The sequence below is a fragment of the Eschrichtius robustus genome, chromosome 9 (genome assembly GCF_028021215.1).
Source record: "Eschrichtius robustus isolate mEscRob2 chromosome 9, mEscRob2.pri, whole genome shotgun sequence".
Taxonomy (NCBI): Eukaryota; Metazoa; Chordata; class Mammalia; order Artiodactyla; family Eschrichtiidae; genus Eschrichtius; species Eschrichtius robustus.
In genome coordinates this window covers 59,672,613-59,699,842 of record NC_090832.1, presented here as the reverse complement: position 1 = coordinate 59,699,842, position 27,230 = coordinate 59,672,613, and the positions used below count along the sequence as shown (strand labels likewise).

The 27,230-nt window shown below is 34.1% G+C and overlaps 1 protein-coding gene across 5 annotated transcripts in view; it reads right to left on the bottom strand.

Moving 5' to 3' along the window:
- Positions 1 to 2,633: 2,633 nt before the first annotated feature.
- USP45 (ubiquitin specific peptidase 45) overlaps positions 2,634 to 27,230 on the bottom strand; it is a 64,678-nt gene continuing 40,081 nt past the window's right edge. For 3 of the 5 annotated variants that reach the window (XM_068551397.1, XM_068551399.1, XM_068551398.1), the window contains 9 exons: positions 18,357 to 18,438; positions 16,380 to 16,471; positions 14,836 to 14,892; positions 14,032 to 14,175; positions 12,046 to 12,718; positions 10,322 to 10,419; positions 6,814 to 6,900; positions 3,799 to 3,952; positions 2,634 to 3,210 (listed from right to left, as the gene is read on the bottom strand). In XM_068551397.1, coding sequence (XP_068407498.1) covers positions 3,080 to 3,210; positions 3,799 to 3,952; positions 6,814 to 6,900; positions 10,322 to 10,419; positions 12,046 to 12,718; positions 14,032 to 14,175; positions 14,836 to 14,892; positions 16,380 to 16,471; positions 18,357 to 18,438 — 1,518 coding nt within the window. In that variant the 3' untranslated portion in view covers positions 2,634 to 3,079. Of the gene's footprint in view, positions 3,211 to 3,798; positions 3,953 to 6,514; positions 6,615 to 6,813; positions 6,901 to 10,321; positions 10,420 to 12,045; positions 12,764 to 14,031; positions 14,176 to 14,835; positions 14,893 to 16,379; positions 16,472 to 18,356; positions 18,439 to 27,230 lie in introns of those variants that run through there. The other 2 variants (XR_011074987.1, XM_068551401.1) reach the window with 2 other exon arrangements.

Genomic DNA, 27,230 nt, shown 5'->3' with positions numbered 1-27,230 from the left:
ACTGACACCACTCTCCCTGGCCACTCAAAAAGGTGGCCTTCACATCAGTTTTAAAAACATTAAATGACAAAATCTTAAATATAAACATACATTTGGTTATGTCAAAAATATTCACATAATTGGCACATAGTCAAAAATTTATCATTTTAAACACGGAAAAACTAGGGGAACCCGAGGTTAGATATAAACCAGTTTCTAAATAAAGCTAGTTAAACTCCTGTTTTACTTCTTAAATTCATTTCGCCAAACACTATAGTAGTTGTTTTGAGGATCTGTAAACATTCTCACTGATTTGTACTGTTTCCTGAGGTCATCTGGAAGCCACTGTTACTAAAGTAGCTCACAATTTAGTACCCCTGCAAATGTGCTTTGGAAATATTCAAAATAAAAACAAAAATTTAAATGTAGATCCATGTGTAACTTAACATACTTTCTCTATTACAAAAGCTATCTTTAGGAAATTCTTAGATCTCAAAATCAAATTTATCCCATTACCAGCAGACCTGGACAAGCAAAGCATTCACAGACTTTAGGCCATAAAAAAACAGATTTCAGAATTAACTCATTTAACACTGTGGAAATGAAAATAAAAGTATCTTATTACTTCTAGAATAATGTCTAAAACTTACACAGGCCTCTTCATTTTAAAACATGTTAAAACAGTGTCAGCCCAGGGCCTGACCCTTAGTAGATGTTCAATAAATATATACTTAATGAATAAATGTGAAGTTAAGCATAAAAACTACTGTAGTATTTGAGTACTGAGGTAATGTTCTGAAGCTACAATGCATCACTCACTTAATGAAAAATCAGTCTTAACTGGTATTCAGAATAAAGCTTAAAAGATCTCCTAATCTGATAAATTTAGCACTAGTTCATTTCCTGGCATCCAACGAAAAGAGGAACTAGGCACTTTCCTTGATTCTTGCCCTCACCTATCACTTACCATCTCTACTTAACTCTGTAAGGGATAAGCCAAGAGGCAACAGAAAAGAATGGTCTTGTTTCTTTCCCTTCTTTCTTGCTTCCTTTCCCTCTTTCTTTCTCTCTTTCATCTATCCATCTATCAATGAAATAAGAAGCAGGTGACCATCCAATGAAAAGTGCATGCCTCTTAATGGTATCTTTTCTAGGAGAAAAATGAGACAATTTAATATTTACATTTGGGGGAGGGGATGGTAATTGTCATTACCAAGACGGCTGACTTGAATAAAGAGGATTAACTAATAGTTTTCAAAAAATTTCACTGCTCTCTCTGGTACTGAAGTCTTCAATGTTAACAGATTACAATTAAACAGAAAACACTTTAAACACTGTTTACCTTTTACAGGACACAACCTGAGTTTACATGTTAACTTATAAAGGTACATTTCTCCATCATTTCACTGTTAAAAATCAAGAAAATCACTATTATTGAAATTTCAACAGCTTAAAAATACAATTTATGCAATGACATTTTTAAGCTCTGAATTTCTTACATTATTACCATCTTTAACACTAATCACAATTCCATTCATCCATATATCAAAAGGCAGCACTGGTAACCTTGATAATATTACACATACTTAAATATTAAGAAGGGTGAGAGTCTTCGTTAAATATTTCCACACATTAACTACAGCCGTTATTCTTATCCTTCCTTAACAAGAGGAGGATGAACTAGGAGCAGGCACTTACCCAGCATCTGCCTGTACTATCATTCGTTAGCCCTCATGATTAGGATGCTTGAACCATGCCGTTATGTGTTTTGATTTAATAATGTAACACCAAAGTAGTCAATTTTTAAAAATTTAAGCCTAAGTAATGGTAACATTTTCAGGCCATGTTTTGACAGCTTAATAATTTGTTTTCTAGGGGGGTAAAACTACCATATGTTTGCTATTAATTATTTTAAAAGAAAATCCGAAATGCCAACTTTATGCTCCATTAAAATAAAAACTAAACCTATTTGAACTTACTGATGATGCTTGCTAAAGACAAAAGGTGATCTCAAAACCCCAAAACCATGATTAATATTTACTCATCTACAGAACTAGAAAATGTATTACATTTTCCTATTAAGCATAATAAGAATAGAATTCTCTATCGTTTACAAATATGATTTGGTAATTTACATGTCAAAGGTATCCTATGGTCCCATATGGATTAACAACTTCTATTTACCAATTCTGCATGTAACAATTATCTATAAATATATTTTGACTTTGGCTAATCACTTGCAAATTATTCTCAACTCCATCATGAATAGGCTGCAAATAATATGTTGATAAAATATTTCAGTATTTTTCCAGTTCTCAAAACCTCAAAGCAATAAGCTAACCAGTATATTATTTGTAAATCCATATTACTGAAGCTACAGTGCTACCTTTTTATATGGTTGAATCATACAAAATATGACAAGGTCAGTATGCCAATTGTGTAAGTATATGTTATAGCAATGTGTCCCACACAGCAGTGTAATATACCACTGGATAGCCCTGAGATGATTTTTAGTGAAGTGCTACATGAATGAGCAACTTTTCTTTAGTTATATATTTATTTTAATGTTTATTAGAAAAAAATGTAACTAGCACATAAAATGTAGAACGTGCTCAAAATAAGACTATGGTTTAAAAAGGCTAAAAAATAAGCTTAAAAATAATAAGTAAACAATCGCATAGGAGACATATATACACATATATATGAAAACAGAAAGGTGGTATTGACTCACATTTGGGAAACACTGTTTTAAGGAATGATCTGACTTAGCCAGCATCATTTCTGAATGCTTATAATAATAAGCCACATTATAAAGGAGTTTCTTCTACTACTGTAAATTCCGGGGGTTTTTTTCCAGGACAAATATGTTTTTAAAAACATGTGTTTACATTTATTTTAAGAATATAATTTTGAAAGCATTTAGTAAATTTAATTTACTTTAAAAGGATTCACCAAAATGGTAAACATGTTCAGGAGCATTTGAGGGACAGGCTATTCCTACAGAAAAGACTACAAAGGCACATTGCATATAATGGTTATCGCTGCAGCATTTAAATAAAAGTGATCTAAATAATCATTACCATTAACAATTAACAAATAATTATAATATTCTTTCATAAAAAAGAAGGTACGCTTGTGCGCTAAGTGCTCTTGATTCTGGAACCACCTGCACGTAAGTGTCACTAACATGGACCCACTGGCCTGCTGATTCACTATCAGGTTCTTTCAAACCTAACAAAACAAAAAGAAATATAATTTTACAATAAGTATGTTCTGACTTTACATTAAAGACAACACATTTATCACAAACTCTAATGCTAGACTTTATTGCATAAGGCTGTTTCTTCTTGGGCTAAACATCTTCCAAAATGAACTCTTTCAAAGCGTTAATATTAGTATCATTTACTTTAAATATCTAGTGAAATATTAGATAGTCTTATGAATATTTATTTATTCAAGGAAAAGTGCATCTGCACTGAAAGAGAAGGAAGAAAATACACGGTTAGTTTGCCGAAGCAAATTTTCAACTCCAACTCTAGTCTGAGGACCTGGTATGTCTTTAAAAACTATTGGTATTGTTAAATAAAATGCTATTCCACTGCAATACACGATGACTTAACACCTTGAAAAACTGGGTGTCACTTCACATGACCTGAAGGGTACAGTTTTATGATATTTAAGATTATCTAGGTACTCTTAAAGGTTTTCCTCACTTAAAGTGAATCCACTTGAAGTATCCATGAAAGAACTTACCTCTTCCAGAAAAGGAAGAATGAATTCATTTGTTTTTAAGAATAAAATAAACTTAGGATGGCATACCAGGTACATTTTTCTTTCCAGTGATATGTTCCAGTAATTTCCTGGAGGGTGTTCTCACTTTCACGTAAGCGGTGTAGTGGCCTCCTCTCATTGAGCCACTATGTTCCACTACGCCATAGAGACCATAGAGAACTTTATCTCCCACACTTACATTCTTTTAGACAAAGAAAAAAAAACTCAAATTAATTAGTAATATTTAGTGAACTCTTATTATAAGGACAATTAAGTCAAATGCAAGTCCTACTTAAAATAAGAGCAATGCATATTAAAACTACACTGGCGTACTTTCCCACCTGTATTAGACCAGCAAAATGCAAAAGCTTGACAACATTCTCTGTTGGCTGGGCTGTGGGGAAAAGAGTGCTCTCATATGGGAACGCAAAGGGGTACACTCCTATTCAGGGATATTTCACGTTATCTAGCTAAGTTACACAGGTATTAACTCTTGGATTTCTCGATCCTTTTTCTAGGATTCTGTCTCACAGGAACATGAGCAATATGTAAAAAGACATGTACCAGACTAGTGATTGCAGGATTATTTGTAATATCAAAAAACTGGAGTAGACTCAAATGTCCATAAATTGGGGATGGGTTGAATAAACTATAATGCATCCATACAACAGAGTACTATGCTGCTTGAAAAATGGAGTGCAGACTATCTCTAAATACTACTATGAAATAATCTCCAGGATACAATGTTAAGAATAAGGTAGAAAAAAAGGATACATATTGTAAGCTATAATTATTAAAGAGGGGAGATGCAGATATATATACCTGTTTGTTTACATTTTAAAAAAAATAATAGATGAATAAACAATAATTTGAAAAAATGGTTATCTATAAAGGGAGGAAAGAAACAGATGGAACAGACATGGAGAAAAACTACACTTGTTTGAATTTACCTTGTTTTATACATTTGACTTTGGAACTACATAAATATTTTATGTAATTATTAAACAAAAAAATTTTAATTTAAGTAACAATCCCTAAAAATGAAAATTTAAAAATTAAGCAAATGAATATCCAGTTGGTGGCATAATCACTCAGAGAGCAACCACAAGGGTCATGTCAAAAGAACCCAGGAGCCAACTTGAAGTGGCTCTCAGTAGCCAACAATAGACCCATTAGACTAACGTATTAGACCACAAATTAAAAGAAAAGTGCAGTAAATTGAAATATATTTAATGTGTTTAAATCCATGAATTCATAATGATAAATTAACTGATCACAGTTTGAGGATGACAGTGAATTAATTCATTACTCTGAAAACTGGTTTAAAAGGGGGACGGGGAGAGAACTGAGCATTTACCCTGCCTTTTCTGTAAGAACTATACCATAAGATAACTAAATAGATGAAAGGAATTTCTCTTTATATAGAAGTATTCTAGCAAATAAATGAAGAAAGAATTACAGGATTACCATTCTGTAATTCTTAATGAACTCGCTGAGCAACACTCGTTGCTAATATCACAGAAAGGCAACTGGCATTATGTGCCACCTGATGAAAGAACAGAACACTCCCTGTGAAATAGCCTTACCGGGAGTGGGAGGAATATCAAACCTGAATCTGTTCAAGCCTCTCTTGGTCCAACTACCTATCTGTAGGAAATAAAGAGGATAGAGGAATAGTCATCAAAATCTAAACTATAGGAAACTACCAGAAAGATGATCCAGTTTCTTCAACAAATAAATTGCAAGGGGCAGAGATGGGAGAGGGACACTGTATATTAAAAGGGACTAAAAGATATTTTTCAATCATGATGTGTAGTCCTTACTTTGATACTAATTCATTTTGAAAATTTCATTTATTAGACAACTGGAAATATATACACTAGATGATATGAAAAAATTATTGTTAATTTTTTTAGTGTGAAAGTGGTATTGTGGTTATGTTTAAAAAGGTGGGGGTGATTCTTATCTTTTAGAGACACGTATAGGAAAAGATTTATGAATGAAATGATGTCTGATACCTGCTTCAAAATAACATGAGAGAAAAAAAAATAATGTAAGAGGAGGAAGTAGATGAGCATGTGGATGGGGCAGGACTGGCCATATATCTAAGGTCTGGAGGCAAGGTGATGCGTGCTAGAGGTTCATTGTACTGTTCTGTCTACTTTGGTGTATGTTGGAAATTCTCCATAATAGGTACTTCTAAAAAATATGTTTTTGTAAGCTTAATACAGAGCTTGCTAGATATTTTGTTTACCAAACTATCAAATTCTATGAATACTGAATGTGAATAATTGACAGTGCTAGTATAGCAGATGAATTGGATTCACTGAAAAATTGCATTTAAGATATTTTGTTTTGATTGATCAATGTATTGAAAGTATTAAGTTCAGTAAGTTTATGTACCACAAATCCTAGACTGCTAACCAGTAATTGTGAGCAGGACAACATGTTAGTTACCCTGGAACTGTGTAGTTCCCTCATGGAAAGCAAAGTCATCAATTTCACCTACAGAGTTCTTACATACAAGTACGAGCAATTATAAACCAATTTGCTTTCTATATCTATGTATTAAAGTATTAGTAATTTTAAAGTATCATACTCAGTTCACAAGTACACTATTCTCAGTAGTGTACATGAAATGGCATGAAAAACAATGCACTAGTGTATTGATTTACAGAAGATAAAGAACTCTTCAACTGCTAAAACTACTGTCAATTAAGCACATCATTCACAGGGAACAGGAGAGGGCACAAAATCTGCTTACTTCTCTCAGCAGCTATCTGATTCTAGTAGCATTTACAAGCAGCTCTGATCTTCATGAACATCGTGTCTCACTCATGCTTTATGCATCTTTTCAACTTACTCTATCTCCCAAAAGACAAAAGTGATAGTGTGTTAAATGTTGAATGGAAGGAAGAAAGGGAGGGAAGGAGGGGGAGAGGGGGAGAGAGAGAGAGAGAGGGTGGGAGGGAGATTGGAAGACATGGCCTAATAAACGATACATAGGATATTTTGAAGCATATTATTTGCAAGACAATTAAATATCTTAATAATATACTATACCTTACAAGTAGCAGAACAGAATGGTGCTAAGTCAAGTGTCAGTGGAAAATCTACATGTCTGTTTACTTTGCGAAGACTCAAGCCAGCCTCAAAAAAAAAAACCAAAAAAAATTTTTCTTAATGTAACAAACTTAATCTAGATCATTGCGTTTGTTAATTAAAACCAAAAGAGGAATCCTAGAAGTTTTTTCATAGATATAATAAAAATATGACTAATGAACAGTCCAAAACTGATATATGACTAAGTTCTCAATTAGGTTTCATAAACTGTTATTGCAAAGATCATTCATTTACATGGGTATTTTTACCACAAACAATATGAAAATCATCGCTTTCACTGTGCCTTTCAACACTTACGGGAAAATAAATTCAATGTGATAGAAGCTCAGCTACTGACACATATGCTATCATAAAAATGTACTCAACTGAAGAGTCAGGAGTCTGGTGTTCTAGGCCTAACTCAACAACTGGTTAACCGTTGTCCTGACTCTAGGCAACCTCATCTAGATCAAGGCACAAAACGGGTATAAATGGATTAGATTAGGTCCTTTCAGTTCTAAAATTCAGTGATAATCATTCATTAAAAAGAAAAAAACCTGAACACTCAAATCATTTTGACAGTAAAAGTAAACATTACATATTATATAAATCAAAATGAATATTCATATTGTTAAGCAAGCTCTATTTCTTTCCCTATTTTTAGTTTCCAAAGGCAGGCCTTGAAAAATGTACACTTTGCATTTAAGTAATGATAAAAATTTGCTGATAGACCACCAAAGATATTGGATAAGAAACCCACAAATAGAAATAGACTCTCAGGCTTCCCTGGTGGCGCAGTGGTTGAGAATCTGCCTGCCAATGCAGGGGACACGGGTTCGAGCCCTGGTCTGGGAAGATCCCACATGCCGCGGGGCAACTGGGCTCGTGACCCACAACTGCTGAGCCTGCGCATCTGGAGCCTGTGCTCCACAAGAGAGGCCGCGACGGTGAGAGGCCCGCGCACCGCGATGAAGAGTGACCCCCACTCGCTGCAACTAGAGAAAGCCCTCGCACAGAAACGAAGACCCAACACAGCCAAAAATAAATAAATAAAATAAAATAAATTTATAGAAAAAAAAAGAGAAATAGACTCTCTTGTAATAACAAGATACTTAAATCTGAGATGTTTGGGTAGACAAAATTAACAGATGTAACCTTTTATGCAAAGCTTTCATGACTTACTTCAATGACTAGTCTTTTTATTTGCATACTAATCACATAACTTTTACTACAGATCTGTTGCCTATTTCTTACCTTTAAAGAAAAGAAAAAAAAAAACAAAACTTATTTTTTGACCAAAATATAGCCACATAGCAATTTGTATTTTCAAGTAATCTTTAGAAGTCTTAACATGATATCAGACATGAAATTATGAAGTTATATGTCAGGAATAATTATTTAATCTGTATTTAATTTGTTTGCCTCCTTTCTTCTCATCAGGTGACCTCTATAAGCAGCTGATACCAGCATTGTCTGAGATCATTTCAGGCCAATGTGTCCTCCCCAGACGGTACTTTGCTATTGAGAAATTACCCCTTATTAGAAGAGAGTTCTATCAACACTATTATAATCTTTGCCAATTTGGACAGGCTAAAAAAGGAATCTGTCATTTTATTTTGCATTTGTTTTGCTGGAAAGAGTGGACCTTTCTTTCATACTTTCTTGGAATTTTTACTTCTTCTATGAACTGTCAATTCATGTTCTTTACCATTTTATTATTAGAGTCTTGATATTTTTCTTATTGATCTTTAAGAGCTCTTTACATATTTACAATATTAATCATTTGCAATATTTATGACAAAGAGCTCTATCTCGTTGAGATTTGCCTTTCAGTGTTGTGGATGTTTCTGATATACAACTCTAAAGTTACTACAGGGAAACAGGTTTTCAGGGACACTAAAAAACTAGAAGCGAAGACATTGCTTAGAGAATCTAATCCCTAAAATTCAGTCCCAGAGAATGAGAACATGGCTTTGCAGACATTACATTTAGCCTGAGAACAAGAAGGGACCGAGATATCTATAAAAATCTCCCTTTAAGGGCATGAATTCTTTCTGTAAGTTGTTCCTAAAAGGGATGCAAGTACCAAATATAAAATAACTGTGCTACATCATTCTCAGATCTGGCATGACCCTATCTCGTTCACACAGAGTCACTGCAGATATACACCTATTTCACATTCTGATGTAATGAGACTCAATACATCTGCTTCTGCTCTCCATGGCCATTTCATTTCCACTGGGTTTCTGTAACGTTGGCTATAGAAAATCAAGAACCTACTCGAATTTCCGTGGATAGGGATGGGGTATAGAGAAAAATTTCTTCCTGCCCATCTGTGGCCCACCTGAAATGTTGCAAATATATAGTCAAATATATATATAAAATCAAATCTCTTCCCTTGAGATTTCTTTCAAGGGTTTTATACTTAGAAAATCTTTCACACAGAGGTCAGATTAATAATTTTCATCAAGTTTTCTTCTAGTCTTTTGATAATTTGTTTCAAACAATTAAAAAACATTTATCTGAAAATAGTATTGATATATATGGTCTAGAAGGAAGCTCTAAATTTTTATTTCTTCAAACACCCATCTTTCCTAAGTCCTTTACTGAGTAATCTAGCCTCTTTCCCAACTGATTTGAGATTCATCCTGTATCATAACAAAAGAGCTTTAAATTATACTCAAATTTTATTTATTGACAATTCTGACCATACTGTTTTAATTATTAAAGTTTCTTCCAGAGAAACTTTAAAATCGTTTTATCAAATGCAAAAAGAAAAAAAAAAACAGAGAGACAAGGCATTGAATTAAAACTATAAGCAATTAGATAAAAACTTGATACATTATATTTAGGTTCTCTCCCATTAGTCCTACAAGAGTGGGGCCTGCCTTGCAGCCCTTTTTGCAATTGGTCCCAGCCAACCACACCCAGCCCAAGTACCTCTCATTGGAATGAAAGCTTAGAAAGTTATGTGTACCTTGTTATTTCTCTGCTTCTAAGGGTTCTTAATAAATCTTATTTTCCATTCACACACACACACGCGTGCACACACACGCACGCCACTGAGGTTCCGACCACCTAAATCTTCAAATATTGTGAATTAAACAATCTTATTTAGAAAAGTCTTGTAAGCTATTATGGATGAAAAAGCAATAAATCTTATATGACAAAAATTTTTTAAAAATATTTATTTATTTATTTATTTGGCTGCACCAGGTCTTTGTTGTGGCGGCACGCGTGATCTTTAGTTGCTGCATGTGGGCTCTTAGTTCCCTGACCGGGGATGGAACCCAGGCCCCCTGCCTTGGGAGCACGGAGTCTTAACCACTGGACCACCAGGGAAGTCCCTCATATGACAAATTTTTAAATTCAATAAATTACTGTCTAATCCTTGACAGTAATTTACAAGACTTAGGGCTCTGCAAAACATATGATGAAAATTTGTATAGTGCTACTAAAGGGAATTTACCTGATGAAATCTTTTAAGATGGAGAATTAGGATAGCTGGAACAGCAGAAATGAGCAATTGCTTCCTGGCATTAGTATAAACCCCTCCTGCTTTCTTTTCTGCATAAAATACAAGATAACAAAGTTACTTGTAAATTTCCATCTTATACATTATCTACCCTATATTACAGTAAACATTTAAATAGAAGCATCATACCACATTTTCAAAAATGTTAAAAAAGAAATTAGACCTCTGATTACAGGGAGCCTCTACTCGTTCCCAAAACTCCACTAATATGAAAGGGAGTTTTTTTTAAGGCACACACTTATAAGGAGAAAGAATAGGGGAGGTGACACTTGCAACATAACTTTGGAAACTGGAAAGCAAATAGACCAGTAGTGACTTGTGTCAATGCCCACCAGTCAAAGAACAACAGAAACACACCTGTAGTTGAAAAAACTGGGTCATTACTCTTTGCAGTGAAAAGAGATCATGTTATCATGGGAATGATGGGTCATTTCAATAAGAGGTTGTTAGAAAAGACTTGTGATAGGATTTGAATATGGCCAATTGAATATTTAACTTGGATTAATGTAAGCTGGCATTTCTTCCTCTCCCATCTAGACATTTCTTTAAGTACTAATGTATTAATCATGTCTTTATTCTGATGCTTTGACATCTGGAGCCTTGCTGACACTGGAAAGGGCCTTTCCCAGATCTAGCTAATTCCTAGATACTAAACAACTTAAGTGTGCCTTTCATATGCAAACCAACCAATCCAAAGCCCATACCCCAACCATCTCCTTTACTGAGCTCTAATAACTCTAGGCCACTATTCACCTGCCCTAATCACACCAGAGCCAGGTACCAGACAGCTAGGGACAGCCCCTATGCCGCAGAGTCCACTGAAATTTTCAAAACTAGTCAATCCTAAGCCTGTCTATCCTGCTGCATCCATTCCTTCCCTTAGAAACCACAATAAAGGCTCTTGCCTGCATTTTCCCCCTTGCTCCCTCTGTCTCCTGACCAACCCTGGTGCTTCCCCTTGTGGCCCTGTGTGGCGTGGCTTAGCATGCCCCCTCCTCTTGGGAACTATAAGTAATAAACTATCTTTTCAGTGGCAATCGTCTCCTTATCTGTTAGACTCATCATACCTGAATAATAAAACCTGCATTTTGAAACAACTAGTCACTAAGTAATCAGAGTGTTCTCTCCATTTAATCAAGGTTAGAGGTACACCAGAAATTTCTTACTTGACATATCTCCCTTTTCTACTTTTCTCTGGTCAACAAAACACAGTTATTAAATTGCTAGCTTTATAACATACAGTTACTTAAAATCTTCAAATTTACATCTTATGGTATGACTTTACACTAGATTGATGGGATTTATGAAGAACATTAATCTCACTAGTGTTGTAATTTTAAGTTTTACAGAAATTTTTTCTGGAAAGATTTCAGATAGCTAGTTCCCTGAAATAAGATTATGTGGATTTGCATTTTCGAGGCAGAGATGGATACTTCCTGTCCTTCAATTTATTTCAACAAAAATCTACTGAAAATTTACTCTGCCCAGTCAGTGTCTTCAGTGTTGAGGTACAAATATGATAAGAAAACCCCTGCCTCCAAGCAGCTAAAGTATGCAGACAAGGTTCTTAGGCTCCTCTATGTGGGATCTATAATCCACTCGTCACTGTTTATCAGATAATCCATGAATACTTTTAAAAAATTAAGCTAAATATTTACCTGCAGAACTGGTTTCCTTTGGGTACTTCTGTTTCTTTTCAGTACAGTTCTCACACAGAAGCTTGTTGTTCCCCATTAGTAATTCCATAGATGTAAACTGATAGAGACAGGACTGAATTGAACATTCTTTAGAAGTGGTTATATAGCTCTGAGAAAGGGTCTGAAAAGCATTTTGGGGGCTGTGAGACACCATATGCCTGCCCTCTGAAAAACACAAATTATTCAAAACGTTTAGTGGCTGATTTTCTCTGTCAAAATCCCTATCTCCAGTCACAGTGCTGCTCAAATGAAGTTCAGAAATAGCTTCAGCCACTCCCTCATCACCACCGTCACCCTCCTTGGTGAGTGGTTCACTCTCTGACGGAGGGCGAAGGTGTCCATTTGTGTGCACATAGTATCCACTGCTGGACCTCAACAACAAAGTCTGCTTAGGAGCGCTTTCAGACTCTGAAGCCTCACTGTCAGCATCAACACTACTTTCAGAAAGGCTGGCTTCTTGTTCACTGCCGTCGGTAGGGCTTTCAGTCAGAGTCGACTCAGTGTTCACGACGCTTGCGAACAATGAAGAGTCTCTATTCATTTCAAGGTTTTCATTTTTCTGGTATATGACAACAGCTTTATCTTCTCCAGATGACAATTTTCTTGTACGTTTTCTGCCATGAATTAGTTGATTCTGTAAGTTGATAGTGTTTTCAGAGAAAAGAATCTTGTGACCTTACTGAAAATAAATGCCAATAAGTCTTATTTAAACATTCGACAATTTCTAAAATACTATTTCTAGTACCTCTGAAATCCATTTCTTAAATCTACCCAAACTACAATCAATAGAAGATATGCTAACAAAAAAGCTCTAATTTAAAAATAAACTTTTATTTTATTTTATTAAGAAACCGACAATAATGGTTACCTATTCATGGAGAGGGAACAGGACTTTTGTAGAACAGTGCTATGAAGGAGGCTTTTCAAGTGTAAACCTTTGCATAATCTCTGTAGTTTTGCCCCTTAAAGGACCTTCTAACAGAGTAAGTTAAATCTGGTAATACATCAATTTGCCAAGTTAGTACAAATCATATCATGTAAAAAAGTTTTTTTTTAATGAAGTGTAAACTCAGATTGATGTCTTTAAATGTATACGGCATAATTCATCAACCAGGTATGTCCCTAGAGAAATAATGGGTCTAGACAATGGTCATCAATGACTGATAACATTACAGAAAGAGAAACACCAAACATGATGTGCACCTCCTGATGGAAATATACACCACCACTTAAAAGTTTTTTTGCCCAAAATTAAATAAATAATCAAACTTAAACCTAATAAGGTCTCTAGCTCTAACTGCCTTAGAGAGGAAACAAAAGGAACAGAGGCACCTCTTAACAACATGCAGATGAATTATTGCATGCAAAATGAATTACCACAACATGCAAACTGAATTACTATAACATGCAAAATGAAACACTATTGGTGTGGGAATGTGAGAGACTGCTGAAAAAAATGATATGATTTCTTCAACAAATAAATTGCAAAGAAAAACAAAAGGTGGAATCTGTGGGTTAAAAGACATTTAAAAGACATGGCAATCTATAGATCTTTTTTAGATCCTAAATTCAAATATGCTTTCAAAAGCAAAAACAAGTATTTTATGAGACAACTGCAGAAATTTTAATTATGACTAGATATTTATGCTATTAAGAAGTTTTAAATATTTTAGGTACAGTAATGATACAATGGTTATGTCTTTAAAAAGCATCTTTTAGAGATATACATTTAAGTATACGATATATTTGAGATTTATTTCAAAATAATCTAGGATGGTGAGGAGGAAAATGTGGGATAGATACAGATAAAACATGGTTAGCTGCGAGATGATAACTATGACGCTGAGAAATGGGTACATGGGAGTTTATCATACTTCCTTACTTTTGAAATTTTTATTAATAAAAAGTTTTTAAAAACTGATGCCTCACAAATGCATATAATCTTACCTTATCTTTAGATGAAGTATGCTTCTTGGTGGCTCTAGGTTGATGAGTATTTTCTATAGTAATAGGGCCACTGTATTGACCATTATCTGTGTCCTGTAAACTTCTATATTTACTCATTCTTCCCAAAAGTACAGGTTTTGAAACCTATTAGATACCATATATATAACACAAAACTTCTTTAGGAAATAAATTCTGGATATCATCTACTTTTTAAAATTTCTAATTCATTTGAAATGTAATTTCCTAAACATTAATTCTCAAAATATGAAGCATAAAGGTTTAAATTCCTTGAGAATAAGAACTATATCATAGGGGCTTCCCTGGTGGCGCAGTGGTTGAGAATCCGCCTGCCAGTGCAGGGGACATCGGTTCGAGCTCTGATCCAGGAAGATCCCACATGCCGTGGAGCAACTAAGCCCGTGTGCCACAACTACTGAGCCTGTGCTCTAGAGACCGCGAGCCACAACTACTGAGCCCGTGTGCCACAACTACTGAAGCCCGCACACCTAGAGCCCATGCTCCGCCACAAGAGAAGCCACCGCGATGAGAAGCCCGCGCACTGCAACGAAGAGTAGCCCCCGCTCCCTGCAACTAGAGAAAGCCCGTGCACAGCACGGCTAAGACCCAATGCAGCCAAAAATAAATAAATAAATAAAAACTCCAATATCACGTACACTGTACAAACTCAATTAGTGTATATAAAAAGTAATGATGCTCAGATATCTGATAATATACTCAACAAATGCCTAAATATATGAATTTATAAATGCCCTTCAAAAAAGACTTAAGTTTTTTTCTCCTTACCCTTTCTTCTATTATAGGAAGTGAAATATCAATAAAAGGATCTTTTACTGTGGAGATCTTAAAAAGAAAAGATATTGAGAACTTCAGTTAGAATTCTAATATAGACAATGTAGTTTTGTAAAGTCTTAAAGAAATCAAACTTCCTGGGCAACTAAAATCTTAAGTTAAAAAACGTTCCTGGAACAAACAGTAATTTAATTGGGTATAGCAACACATATTGTTAATCAAAACAAGATATCCCAAAACGTCAATAAATGCAACCCAGTTGAATTTTATAATACTGTTAATATGACTAACCTGTAATACTTAAAGTAACTTTAAAATAAACTGTGTTTAATAAAACTGATTAACTGAAGATATAAACATATTTTTGGTGAAATTATGGCCATAACATAAATAAAATATGAAATGTTAAGAAAAAGCCATGAAAAAAGCCAGAGAGCTTGACTGTGTTTTGTAGATTCTTTAGGATAATTCTATTTTAAAAGATACTCTCTAGCTTGTGAAAAAGAAATCAACTTCTACGTTGAATATACTAAAAATTTAAGTGGGGTTTGACCATTGAACAAGGTGGGGCTTAGGGATGCTGATCCCCATCCCACCCAGCCGTCAAAAATCAGAGCATAACTTTACAGTTGGTGCTCAGTATCCAGGGTTCCGCATCTGCAGATTCAACCAGATGCAGATTGTGTAGTACTGCAGTACTGATAGCATTATTGAAAAAAATTTGCGTATAAGTGGGCCCTTGCAGTTTAAACCCATGTTGTTCAAGGGTCAACTGTGATATCGTGATGACACATTCTGTGCTTCAGTATGACAGGCTAGAAGGAGATACAATATATAATCCTGATTTCATAAAACTAGAGAGGAAAGGTACTCCATAATCTGGGACAGGAAGATGGACATAAAGACTCTCTTTTATGATTAAAATCTGACAGAAGTTGAAACCTATCATACGCCACACACTTTCAGAAATATTCCTTACCAAGCAATTGGAAACCTATAAAAATTTATACATTCTTTAAGAAGTTATTGAAGTACAGATGGCATTCAAAATGAAGATTATCACTAAATTCAAAGATGAGTCAAGTCTGCTTAAAAAAAACTCCAACAAGTCAAATAAATGTAAACTTTAAAAGTAGATCAGCCTAAATTATGTTATGACATTAAATTATTTCTATTGGGATTACAATTTAGGGCAATGCATAATTATATTAACATAGTTACTCTCTTCGCAGAATTTTCTCTTTCATTTTCAATCCAAATGAGTAGCTAACACATTGGAGCATATTAAAATAGGCTAAATGAACTTCACAGGTGTGTCAAGAGGAAAAATTAGATAACATATTTACTTAAAAAAATTATACATTATGTTTATTTTCTAGGAGTGAAGGACATATTTTTAAAAGACTTTTAAAAACTACTATGTAGTCATGTGTGACAAATAAAAATAAATGACTGCTGATGATTACATGTGAAAGAAAACAATAAAAACAATGTGACCATAATCTATTCCATGTTGAAGTGAATTCCAAAGTACCTACATTTGCACATTCTTCACACATGACCGTGCTAGTTAATTCACCAATAAAGATACGATCTATGAAGTTCATTTTCACACCTTCTCTTCCATATGCTGTAAAAATAATACTTTTAATGCAAAAAACATGTCAACCATTAACCTAACAATGTAATAGGCTTTTTTTCCATTGAATCAAAAGAAATATGAATAAGGCAGATATCCAGGACCATATTTAATAATATATTTCACTATATGATGCTATAATGTCTTTCTCCTTTACAATTCCACAGAGAAAATGTGACTATCAACTACTGTAGTCTCAAAGAAATAGCAAACTGTTCTTAAACTTAAGAAGTAAAATAAGTAGAGTATTAACCACTATTCATACCACACTCAACTGCTCCCACTAAACCCTTTAAAGCCTCTGTGCCTATCCTAGAGGTAGACAGAGGGATGGGAAAAGAGATTATGATTTAGGACTACAGATGCCAGGACCATAACTATGGAAACAACAGAGTAGTAAAAGACAAATAAACACTGCATAGGATAAAGAACTAACATGGCAATAACTCAGTTATATACGTAACTCCTGTTACATAAAAATGTTAAAATTATTCTCTTTGGGAAATATTTATAAATAAAAGAAAATTATGCTTATGATTTGCTTCAAAGTAATATGTAGTTGGGGGAGAAGAGATGAAACATAATACACCATGAACTGAATGTAATTTAACCAGGGTGATGGGCACACAGGTACATGGGCTTCATTATACTATTCTCTCTAATGGAAGTTTGAAATTTTCCAGAGTAAACCATGGGGAAAAACATATTAAAAAACCCCATTCACTCCTCTTTCAAACTTCTCTTCTATCCTTTTTGGATCTCTACCTTCAAATTTCATGCAAACGTTTTAAATCATTTTAGAACATTACTTGAAGCACTGAATGACAGAGCAGACTTTCATCTGGATATATCAATAAATATTTATTAATTATGATAACTATTTAGAAGTTATGTTAAACTGAGATGTTTCATTAACAAAAATTGTACAAGGGATTGAAAATAGGTTAAGATTACAAAACTGGAAAGAAGTGAAGGAAAAAATGAGCAGTTATTCTAAACACGCACTAGATGGCACTATCTGAAAACAAGAGAACAAGTATACTTGAGAGTGTATTTTTCAAAATCTTGAACCTTTAACTGCACATAAAGTTTTGTCATATACAATCATAATGTATGTATATTTGTTTATAAATTACAGACGTGTAGTATGTACACATAATGCTACCAAAAAAAACAGATGTTAAAAAAGAGAGTAAAATACAAATAATATTTTTAAACATTTTCTATAAATGATGACTACACATTACCACTAGTTACTATCTCAAGGCAGAATATACTTTCCAGACAAGGTAAATCATTAATAACATGGGATATAAATCCACACTTAAATACTGATCACTGTAAATGATCATCTTTGATTAGTTAATCATTGTTTCTGCCTCATATTTTGGCTGATGAAGAGTCAACAGTAGGAGTAGACATGTATGCTTGATTTAATAGTACTCTCGTAAATAATGGTTTCCTTGCAGGAATTTTTGGAGCACTGAAGCATTTTGTCTAGTTAAGACTGGACAATATCCATAAATCCACCTATCTAAGCACACTTCAACTGCAAAATGATACAATATGATAAAAGTGAACTTCTAAGCGAGGTTGCTACTTTCAACAACCTTTCAAGTCTCCCATAAGATACTTCACTTAAGGGCATCAGTGTCAATCTGTATATTTGATATTAGTTTTACTTTTTAAAATTCACATGGATTCTAACATTTTCTTTCTATGACTCATTAGACTTACCTTGCAGCCACAGGAGTAAGTACACCCTCCTTTTAAGGCCATTAGTTCACATAATGCTCAGTTCCTCTCCCTGCCCCGAAAAGAAACTTATAATATTTTCTTCTAGAAAAAAGTTTTAATAGTGAAAGAGTCAACATACCTTTGACTTTTTTTCTAGTTTCATCATCAGCAGTTTTAGTAGTTGGGTTGTTAAATGCTTTGAGAATGCCAGCTTGTATTCGCTATAAAACAAAGTAATAAGAATTTATTAAGAATCTATACTAGAATATATTCTTTCAAAGCATCATTTTGTGTTCCTGTAAATAGAATCCGGTTTTAGGGACAATCAACTCAAGCCTCATCCTGTTAATAAGAGGAGGACTTTCAGACAGCAAGGTACAGTGGATCTCAGTTCCCTAGTCTGTAAAATAAAATGACTGAATTTTTTTAAAAATTAAATATGTCCTTTCTTCTAGTTCTAAAATTCCATTAATGAATAATGCTCTAATTCCAAATTCTCCCCCAAACAAAAGTCAAGATTCCCAAGTTTAGGTTCTCTCTTGGGTTTAAAGCATTCTCCTCAGTCGACAAAAAGCAAGCAGCCTAGTCTCATTTTGCTTATAGGTTTAGAGTAAGTTCTCGTTTTCCCTTCTCTCCCCCATCTCTCCCCGTCTCCTGCCCCCTCCCTCCCTCTCCCCCACTCTGTCCCTAAAATGATTTACTCCTTAATTAGGACAAAAAGTAACAAATAGACCACAGGAAATTTCTTACCTATGAATAAAATCTTAATATAAATATATAAGAAGCTATTAAACTGGTCACTATGACCTCCATGTAGATTATTTTACTTATATACATAGATGACTAAAGTCCAGAATATTCTCCACAGCAAGAAGACGATCCCAAATCTTAATTGTTGTTTTATTTGAATTTAGTTGTCAGTAACAATCATGTGTTAAAGTCATTAGCAGGTCTTAGTAAATGATAAGGTTTATGGTTCCACATCTCTTGCATGTGTTTTAGGAAAGATCCAACCTCACAAAAAACTCTCAGAATAAAACTATATATATTCCAAAAATAAAGACATTTAAGCTAATAAATTATCATCTTTTATACTAATTATGGTCCTACTTAGTAGATGAATTTAATCTTCTTTAATTCACATTTTAACAGTGGGGTGAGGGGAAAGCTTATTAATTATTCTTCAAAATATATTTTTTAAGTAAAGTCTTAATCACAGGTTTTCATATATGTGAAACCACTGTTAGACCTGGACTTCTTGGTGTGAAAATGATACATAAATCTGCTGTTAAAAAATTATTATGTCAGAGAAATTAAACCCAACTGCATACTTCCCAGAGAATAATAAAACTTTGCATATCAGAATCCAAGATACGTTCCACTGTTCAGAAGAAAATTCACAGCTTTATATATTTAAATCAGTTGAAAAGAATAAAAACAAATGAATTAAGCAGCCAACTTATAAATTTAGAAAAGGACATCAAGCCAAACAAAAGTATAAGGAAAGAGTTAAACAAGATAAAAGTAGAAATTGAAGAGAATAAATGAATCGAAAGCTGACTCTTTGAGTAGCAGGGATAAATAAACCTACCAACTAATCTAAATCAAGATAAGGATGAAAAGCCCAACATCACACATCACGAAAAAGGGAAATCAGTAACAAAATTAAAGACTTTGTAAGTAATCGTGAGAGACCAATTTGCTCAACTCTCACGCAATTACATTTGAAAATTCAGGAAAAAAAATAGATAATTTTCCGAGAAATTAAACCCAGAAGAGACAGAAAATTTTCCAGCTTTCAAAGGGAGGGAAAAAAAAGAATACTGTTAAAGTCACTGAATTAAGTACTACCTACAAAAAGCTCCATGTCCTAACAATTTCACAGAGGAATGTCACTAAACCCATGTTGCAGGGCACAGAGGAAGGGAAACTTCCAAATTATCTTCATAAAGCATAATATTGGTACGAGAGCTGACAGAGTGTACACACACATATCAATATCACTCATGAAAAAATTCTAAATAAAATATCAGCAACAGAATACAGCAGCACATTAAAAGAACAGTACAGTATGACCAAGAGGCTTTTATTCTAGTAATGCAGGGATACTAGGGAAATCTATTAATATAAGCCATCATATACACTGAGAAAAAAATTATAAGATCAAATCCCTTGATATTCCCTATTCACTACTATTATTTACCACTAATGTTTTAGTTGATGCATTTGATAGAAAAACAAATGTCAGAGGTATAAAATATAAAGGAGATAAAATTATTTGCAGATGATATGACTTTTTACTTGGAAAAGCCAAAAGAACCAAATGAAATAAAATACTACTATAATAATAATAAGAGAATTTAATCTGGAGTATATAAATATAATGAAGTAAATTGCCTTCACACACACAAACAAAAGCCAGTTAGAAGATATAGAAGATGGACCTAGAGACTGTCATACAGAGTGAAGTAAGTCAGAAAGAAAAACAAATATTATATACTAATGCATATATGTGGAATCTAGAAAAATGGTACAGATGAACTGGTTTGCAAGGCAGAAATAGAGACACAGACATAGAGAACAAACGTATGGACACCAAGGGGGGAAAGTGGGGGGTGTGGTGGTGGTGGTGGGATGAATTGGGAGATTGGGATTGACATGTATACACTGATGTGTATAAAATAGATAACTAATAAGAACCTGCTGTATAAAAATAAATAAATAAAATTCTAAAAGAACAAAAAAAAAACAACAAAAAAGAAGATACAGAAGAAAATAACCCATTTATAATAGCAACTAAAAAGAAAATAACTAGGAATAAACTAAATAAATGTGTAAGATCTGAATGAGGAAAACTTCAAAACACTTCTGAAAGAGACAAAAGAAAACTTGATCAAATTGAAAGACACACCGTATTCCTGGACAGGTCCTACCATTACTAACATTTCAATTTCCCCACCTCCCCCACTCCCCGCCCAATTTATTCATTTAACACAATTCCAGTGAAAATGGCAATAGTATGTATGAGGTTTAGGGTTTTGTTGTGTTTTGTTTTAATGTGAGAGGTTGAAGGGAGAGATCGGTTCTAAACTAGATATGAAAAAATAAATAAGAATAGCAATGAAAACTATGGGGAGGAGGGGAAAGTGTAGTAAGAGTTGACTGGTCCTACTAGATTTACTAAATGCATTAAAATGTTCATAATTTAAAGTATGACTCTAGTATTCAAACATATAGGCAAACAGAAACAAGGGGAAGTTGAGAAATACACCCAAAGGCATATGAAAAATTAGTATAATTAGGGTGTGACCAATTTAGTAGGAAAAGCATACTATACCGTTTGGATAGGATAGCCAAATGGGAAAAAAGGAAAAATCATGGAAAAGGATAAATTTCAATGGATCAAGATTTAGATCTAGGGCTTCCCTGGTGGCGCAGTGGTTGAGAGTCTGCCTGCCACTGCAGGGGACGCGGGTTCGAGCCCTGGTCTGGGAAGATCCCACATGCCGCGGAGCAACTAGGCCCGTGAGCCACAATTACTGAGCCTGCGCGTCTGGAGCCTGTGCTCCGCAACAAGAGAGGCCGCGATAGGGAGAGGCCCGCGCACCGCGATGAAGAGTGACCCCCGCTTGCTGCAACTGGAGAAAGCCCTCGCACAGAAACGAAGACCCAACACAGCCATAAATAAATAAATTAAATAAATAAATGAAAAATTAAAAAAAATACGTAAAAAACAAAACAAACAAACAAACAAAAGGCAATACTTTAAAAAAAAAAAGATTTAGATCTAAAAATTAATCATAAAGAAGAAAACATGGGAAAATTCCTTTATAATCTTGGAGTGGGAATGCCTTTTTAACTATGACTCAATAGCCAGAAGCCATAAAAAAATAAAAAATTTAAAAAAGATTTTTAAATTCAAAAAAAAAATTTTAAGCTTTACATTTAAAAAAAAGCTACTGCCACATTATAAGCAAAATCAAAACACGAATGACAAACTTGGAAACATATTCCCTCCCTAGTACACAAAAAGCTTTTAGAAATCAGAAAAGGATCAAAACCCAGTAGAAAAATGGGCAAAAAAATAACAGATGAAAAGATATTCAGCTTTGTTCAAAAAGAGAGACATGTACACTAAAATTACCCTGAGATACCATTTTCTACCTATTGGATTGGCAAAAATTTTAAAGTTTGATACAACAGTATTTTGGTGAGGTTATTGGAAAACACTCTCCATATATGTTATGTTGCGGCTAGAGTGAAAACTGTATGCCTACGGAGGACAATTTGGTAATAGCTATCAAAATTCCACATGCATGCAATCTCATTTCTATATTTATACAGATATACTTACACACATGCAAAATAACATATATACATTATTCATCATAGCATTGTTCATAAAAGCAAAAATACTGGAAACAACATATAAGCGATAATTGATAAGGAAACGGTTAGAATTGGTTAAAAAGGAATTGGTTAAAAAAAAAAAAAAAAGGACACTTCTTATTTTCTGATATGGAAAGATTGCTACAATATCCTACCTGATAAAAAGGCAGGGGCATATATAGTAAATGTTACTTTTTGAAAAAAGAAAGGAAAAAATATGCATATATGTGTGTATATATACATATATATATATATATATATATATACACCACCAAATGAGAGCATAAACCAAGACAGACAATAATGTGGTTTACAGGCAACAGCAGGGCCAACACATAAGAGAGGCAAAGGGAATTTTCAGGAGCACAGTGAGGAAGAATTCCAGAATGATGCCTACACATCTAATGTGGGAGGCAACCAATCCAGATTGCAGCAGTGACACTTAGGATATGGACGTATTGTCGACACCAAGATCTCTTCTGCCATTCTACCATGTTTTTAATCTGAGAACAGAACATACAGGGAATGAGCTGCTAATGTTATTCTCCCCTCCGTGCCCTGCTGCCTGGATCAGCAGAGGATACACATTACCCCTCAGAACTGTTCTGCTCGGGCCTATTCCTGACAGCCATGATGTGGGCCATGATGAACTCAGAAGCAGAAAATACAATACAGAGCAGTCTCCAACCTTTTGGGATCAGAGAGCTAGTACCTGGTCTCTTCTACACCTCTGCCAATTGACTTTGACAGGCGTGGCTCAGAACACATTCATGATCTGGCCTACTGACTTCCCCAGAAAGAGCTCTTGTAAACTCTGGGAAGCCAAAGCCAGACTATGTTCCAGAGATTCTCTCATCTTTTTTGGGGGACGCTTCATCCAATAATGGCAATAGGTTTGTGCTTGCTACCCAGTTTTATAAAACTAAACAATATATTATTTAAGCATACAGAGGTAGCTCTCAAAAACTATAAGAAAAAGCAATGGAATGATGTCTGTAAAAGTCAAAATAGTGGTTGCCTCTGATGAGGAAGAAGTATTTGAAAAAAAGAAGTAGGTAGTTTTTATGGTACTAATAACATTCTTTTTCTTTTTCTTTTTTTAACTCTGGGGGTGGTGGTAGGGAGAAGTGCTAATAATATTTATAATAATATTATGCTTTAAACCATATGTATATTGGTACACATTCTTCTGTATGTGTGATATGTTTTACAATAAGTTTTTAACACCCTCCCCCAATAATTATGAAAGTCAGTTTTGTTTATTAACTAGCCTATGATCAGCACATTTTATTTCCTAGAACGGCTCACTATTCTCTTCAAGTGTTATTTTGAAAGTTAATGCAATGTATACCTCACATATATACAAAGTAGGGTATAAAAGTGAACATACAGCAATCCATACCATGTCACACTCTCCTGAAATATACTTATATGTGAAGGAAACTGAAATAATGTGTCCCAGAAGCTATTAAATATTGAAATAATCTCCAATTCAGACTCAATAAACTTGAAAATTTATATAATTTGGATATTGTCTAAGCTAAACTTGACTTTTATACCTTGAAAAGAGAACTTATTAAACTAAAATATGAAAATTAGAATGGTGTGAATTCCATGTAAGAGAAACTTTTAATGGACTTAAATGAAAGATGCCAATAAATACCCATGTTCACCTATAAATATTTAATATAACTGTAAAAAGTCTCTCCAGCCACTAAAGATAAAGCCTCTAATTCAACTTAGAAGTCTGTAAATTTATTCTACAATTTTGAACATTCAGATGACTTTCAATAGAATTTAATGAACATTTACCATATTCTAAAATGTAAGCTATGATATCACACTTTTAAAAAAGAGTAAAAACAATTAAGCTGTTTAAATTATTGACTTTTAAACTATTAGACTTTTGCTTTTTTATTTTATCCTAGCCACAAATTTATATTCTCTGCTCTAAACTGTTAAAGAGTTAGTTAATAGGTAGTTCATCAAGCTGCATAAAATAAATAGGCTTAGGTCCATCTCCAACCTTTCATTGTTGTGCTTTGAACCATTTAGGTTTTTAAAAAAAAAAAAAGACTTTGGTTAGAGAGTGACTAACAACCACGGCACATTAATCATTTAGCAGTACCCATGTTCAACTAGTTCAAATCTCCATGTTAAACTTCTTTCAAAAATAATGCAAACACTCATAATTTAAGTTAGCTGAGATATTCTACCTTTAAAATAATCTTACCCAGTAATGTATTAAAGCGATATATCTTTGATAATGCAAATGTAATTATCATTAATTTAGAGATAGCTCAAATTAAAAGGAAAAAAGTGAAGAAGCATATATTTCTAAGGTAAAAAGACTGCCTATAAAAGAAGTTCTTATTGTGAATTTGATTTTACTTCACACATAAAAAATTTAGAATTTTTGCACAAATGATCCCTTTAGCTCTCTACTCAGCGAGTTATATTCCTCAACTTCAGAGTCATAAGAAAAAGACCCTAATGAAACAATATGAAAAGAGGTCAGTAGTTTTTAATCATCACTAGAAGAGTCTGGTGGCAGACATACCGCTGTAGCCTTCCTTCAATCAAAAAACACATGGCAGAGACAAACTACAACAGCTGCCCGATTAACAGCTGCGGAGTTCCCAGGCCAGACAATGCAGCTCCTGCTTGGGTACTCACTGTAACTGACTGGCACGACTGTCCTTGCTTACGAGACTGAATAGATCCACAGACTTGACATTTTAATTCTGCCACACCATCTAAAACCCTCAAATAAAGGAAGAAAGATAAGAGCTTTCAGAAACCAATGTTTCCTGCTGTACTGCCTGAGTTTTCAAGATACTGTGAATCATCATAATGCATCATTATGACAAAAGAATAATTTAATTGTAACAAAGAATGCCATCAAGTAATAAAAGTAAAACAGAAAAAAAATTATAGGGATAGATTTTATTGTTTTATTTGTAATATCAACAGAGAAAAACATTGTTAAGGAGTGACTTTTAATTCCATTTACAATGATACATGACCACCATGTAGCAAATGTATCCTGCAAATCATAGGGGAAAAAAAAATTATTCTAGCAACTGATGGTTTGAATTAATCCTAAAGTAACTACTATGTAGGCTCAGAAGGTCAAAATGCATTTACTACTCATAACACAAAGACAGCATCTCTTTCCACCTTACTACCTTGCATCGACCCCTTCAATAAGAGTATCAATATATCATAGTTATTAAATCAGAGTTAATACTTTTTTCAAATAGTGAAATAATTATGGTTAAATTTTAAATAGCAAGCTTAAAAAATGGGTTATTTATACTAGTCACTGATGACCAAGCATTAAAATTAAACTTTAATAAGCAGTATTGGATAAAATTAGATAATTAGTTTGGAGGTCAGAAAGACTTAAGTTTGAATCTCCATTCTTGATATCAGTTTCTAGATCTAAGAAAATGTGATCAAATATTAGCTCAGGGGGATTGTGTTAATGTCCCAAAACTTAACTAATTACAAATCTCTTTACAGACTTTTCTCAAAACAAATTACAGGTAAAACATAACGCAGAATTACCCTGTCAATTTAACAGTTTATTCAAATTATAACATATTCAAAATAACTGCAAATCCCCAAGTAACTAGCTAGTATAACTCATTTAAGAGACTTTGTTTTCTTCCCAATTCAAATTCTCAAGAAATACTGTCCATTTAAAGGGTAAGCACAGGGAATTCCCTGGTGGTCCAGTGGTTAGGACTCGGTGCTTTCACTGCCAGGGGCACAGGTTTGATCCCTGGTCTGGGAACGAAGATCCAACAAGCCATGAGGCGTGGCCAACAAAAAAAAAGGGCGCGGGGCGGGGGGTAAGCACAGACAACATATTCAACAAACATTCACTGAGCACTACTGTGTGCAAGGCACATGGGATACCATTCCTTGAGGAGAGCACAACCTAAGAGAGATGATAGACGTAAATCTAAATAGAAGGTAGTAGGGTTCATAATCAAAATACATAAAAATAGATGGCAGAAAGGGAGTGACACCTTCAGAAGTTGAATTCAACTAATTTAATATGAAAGTCTAACAACAGTCAATTAAGGATAGGATTGTAATATACACTGTTTGGTAGCAGGAGGGTGTAATTAACTCATTCTTAAAGATAATTTACCAAAAAATATTAGAACCATAACTCTCTCTTCACTGAAAACTGGCCATTAGGAGTAAAGAAACACTACAATGTTATGTACAATTCAAACAAAGTAGAATTTAAAAAAAAAAAGGAGGGTCCACCCTGCCTAGTAACATAGTAAACACCTACCACAAACATATCAGCACTTCATTTTCACCTGGTTGCTCTACTACCATATTAATATTTAGATTAAGAAGGGTATCCACATTGAACAGAAAACAGGATTTCACCTGTTATTAACAATTATGATTGGCAGTGGCTGCCCAGAGTGCTATGTTGAGAATGATTCTGAGACTGAACCCTGACTCAGTGGAACTGTTATGAATGATTAGCAGGGTCTGCTATGAGAGAGAAAGGGAGGAAGTGGAGGATATGTGCTGTGTATTTGATATTTGCATCTTTAATACCTTGTACTTTCTCTGAAAAATTGTATCCTATTTG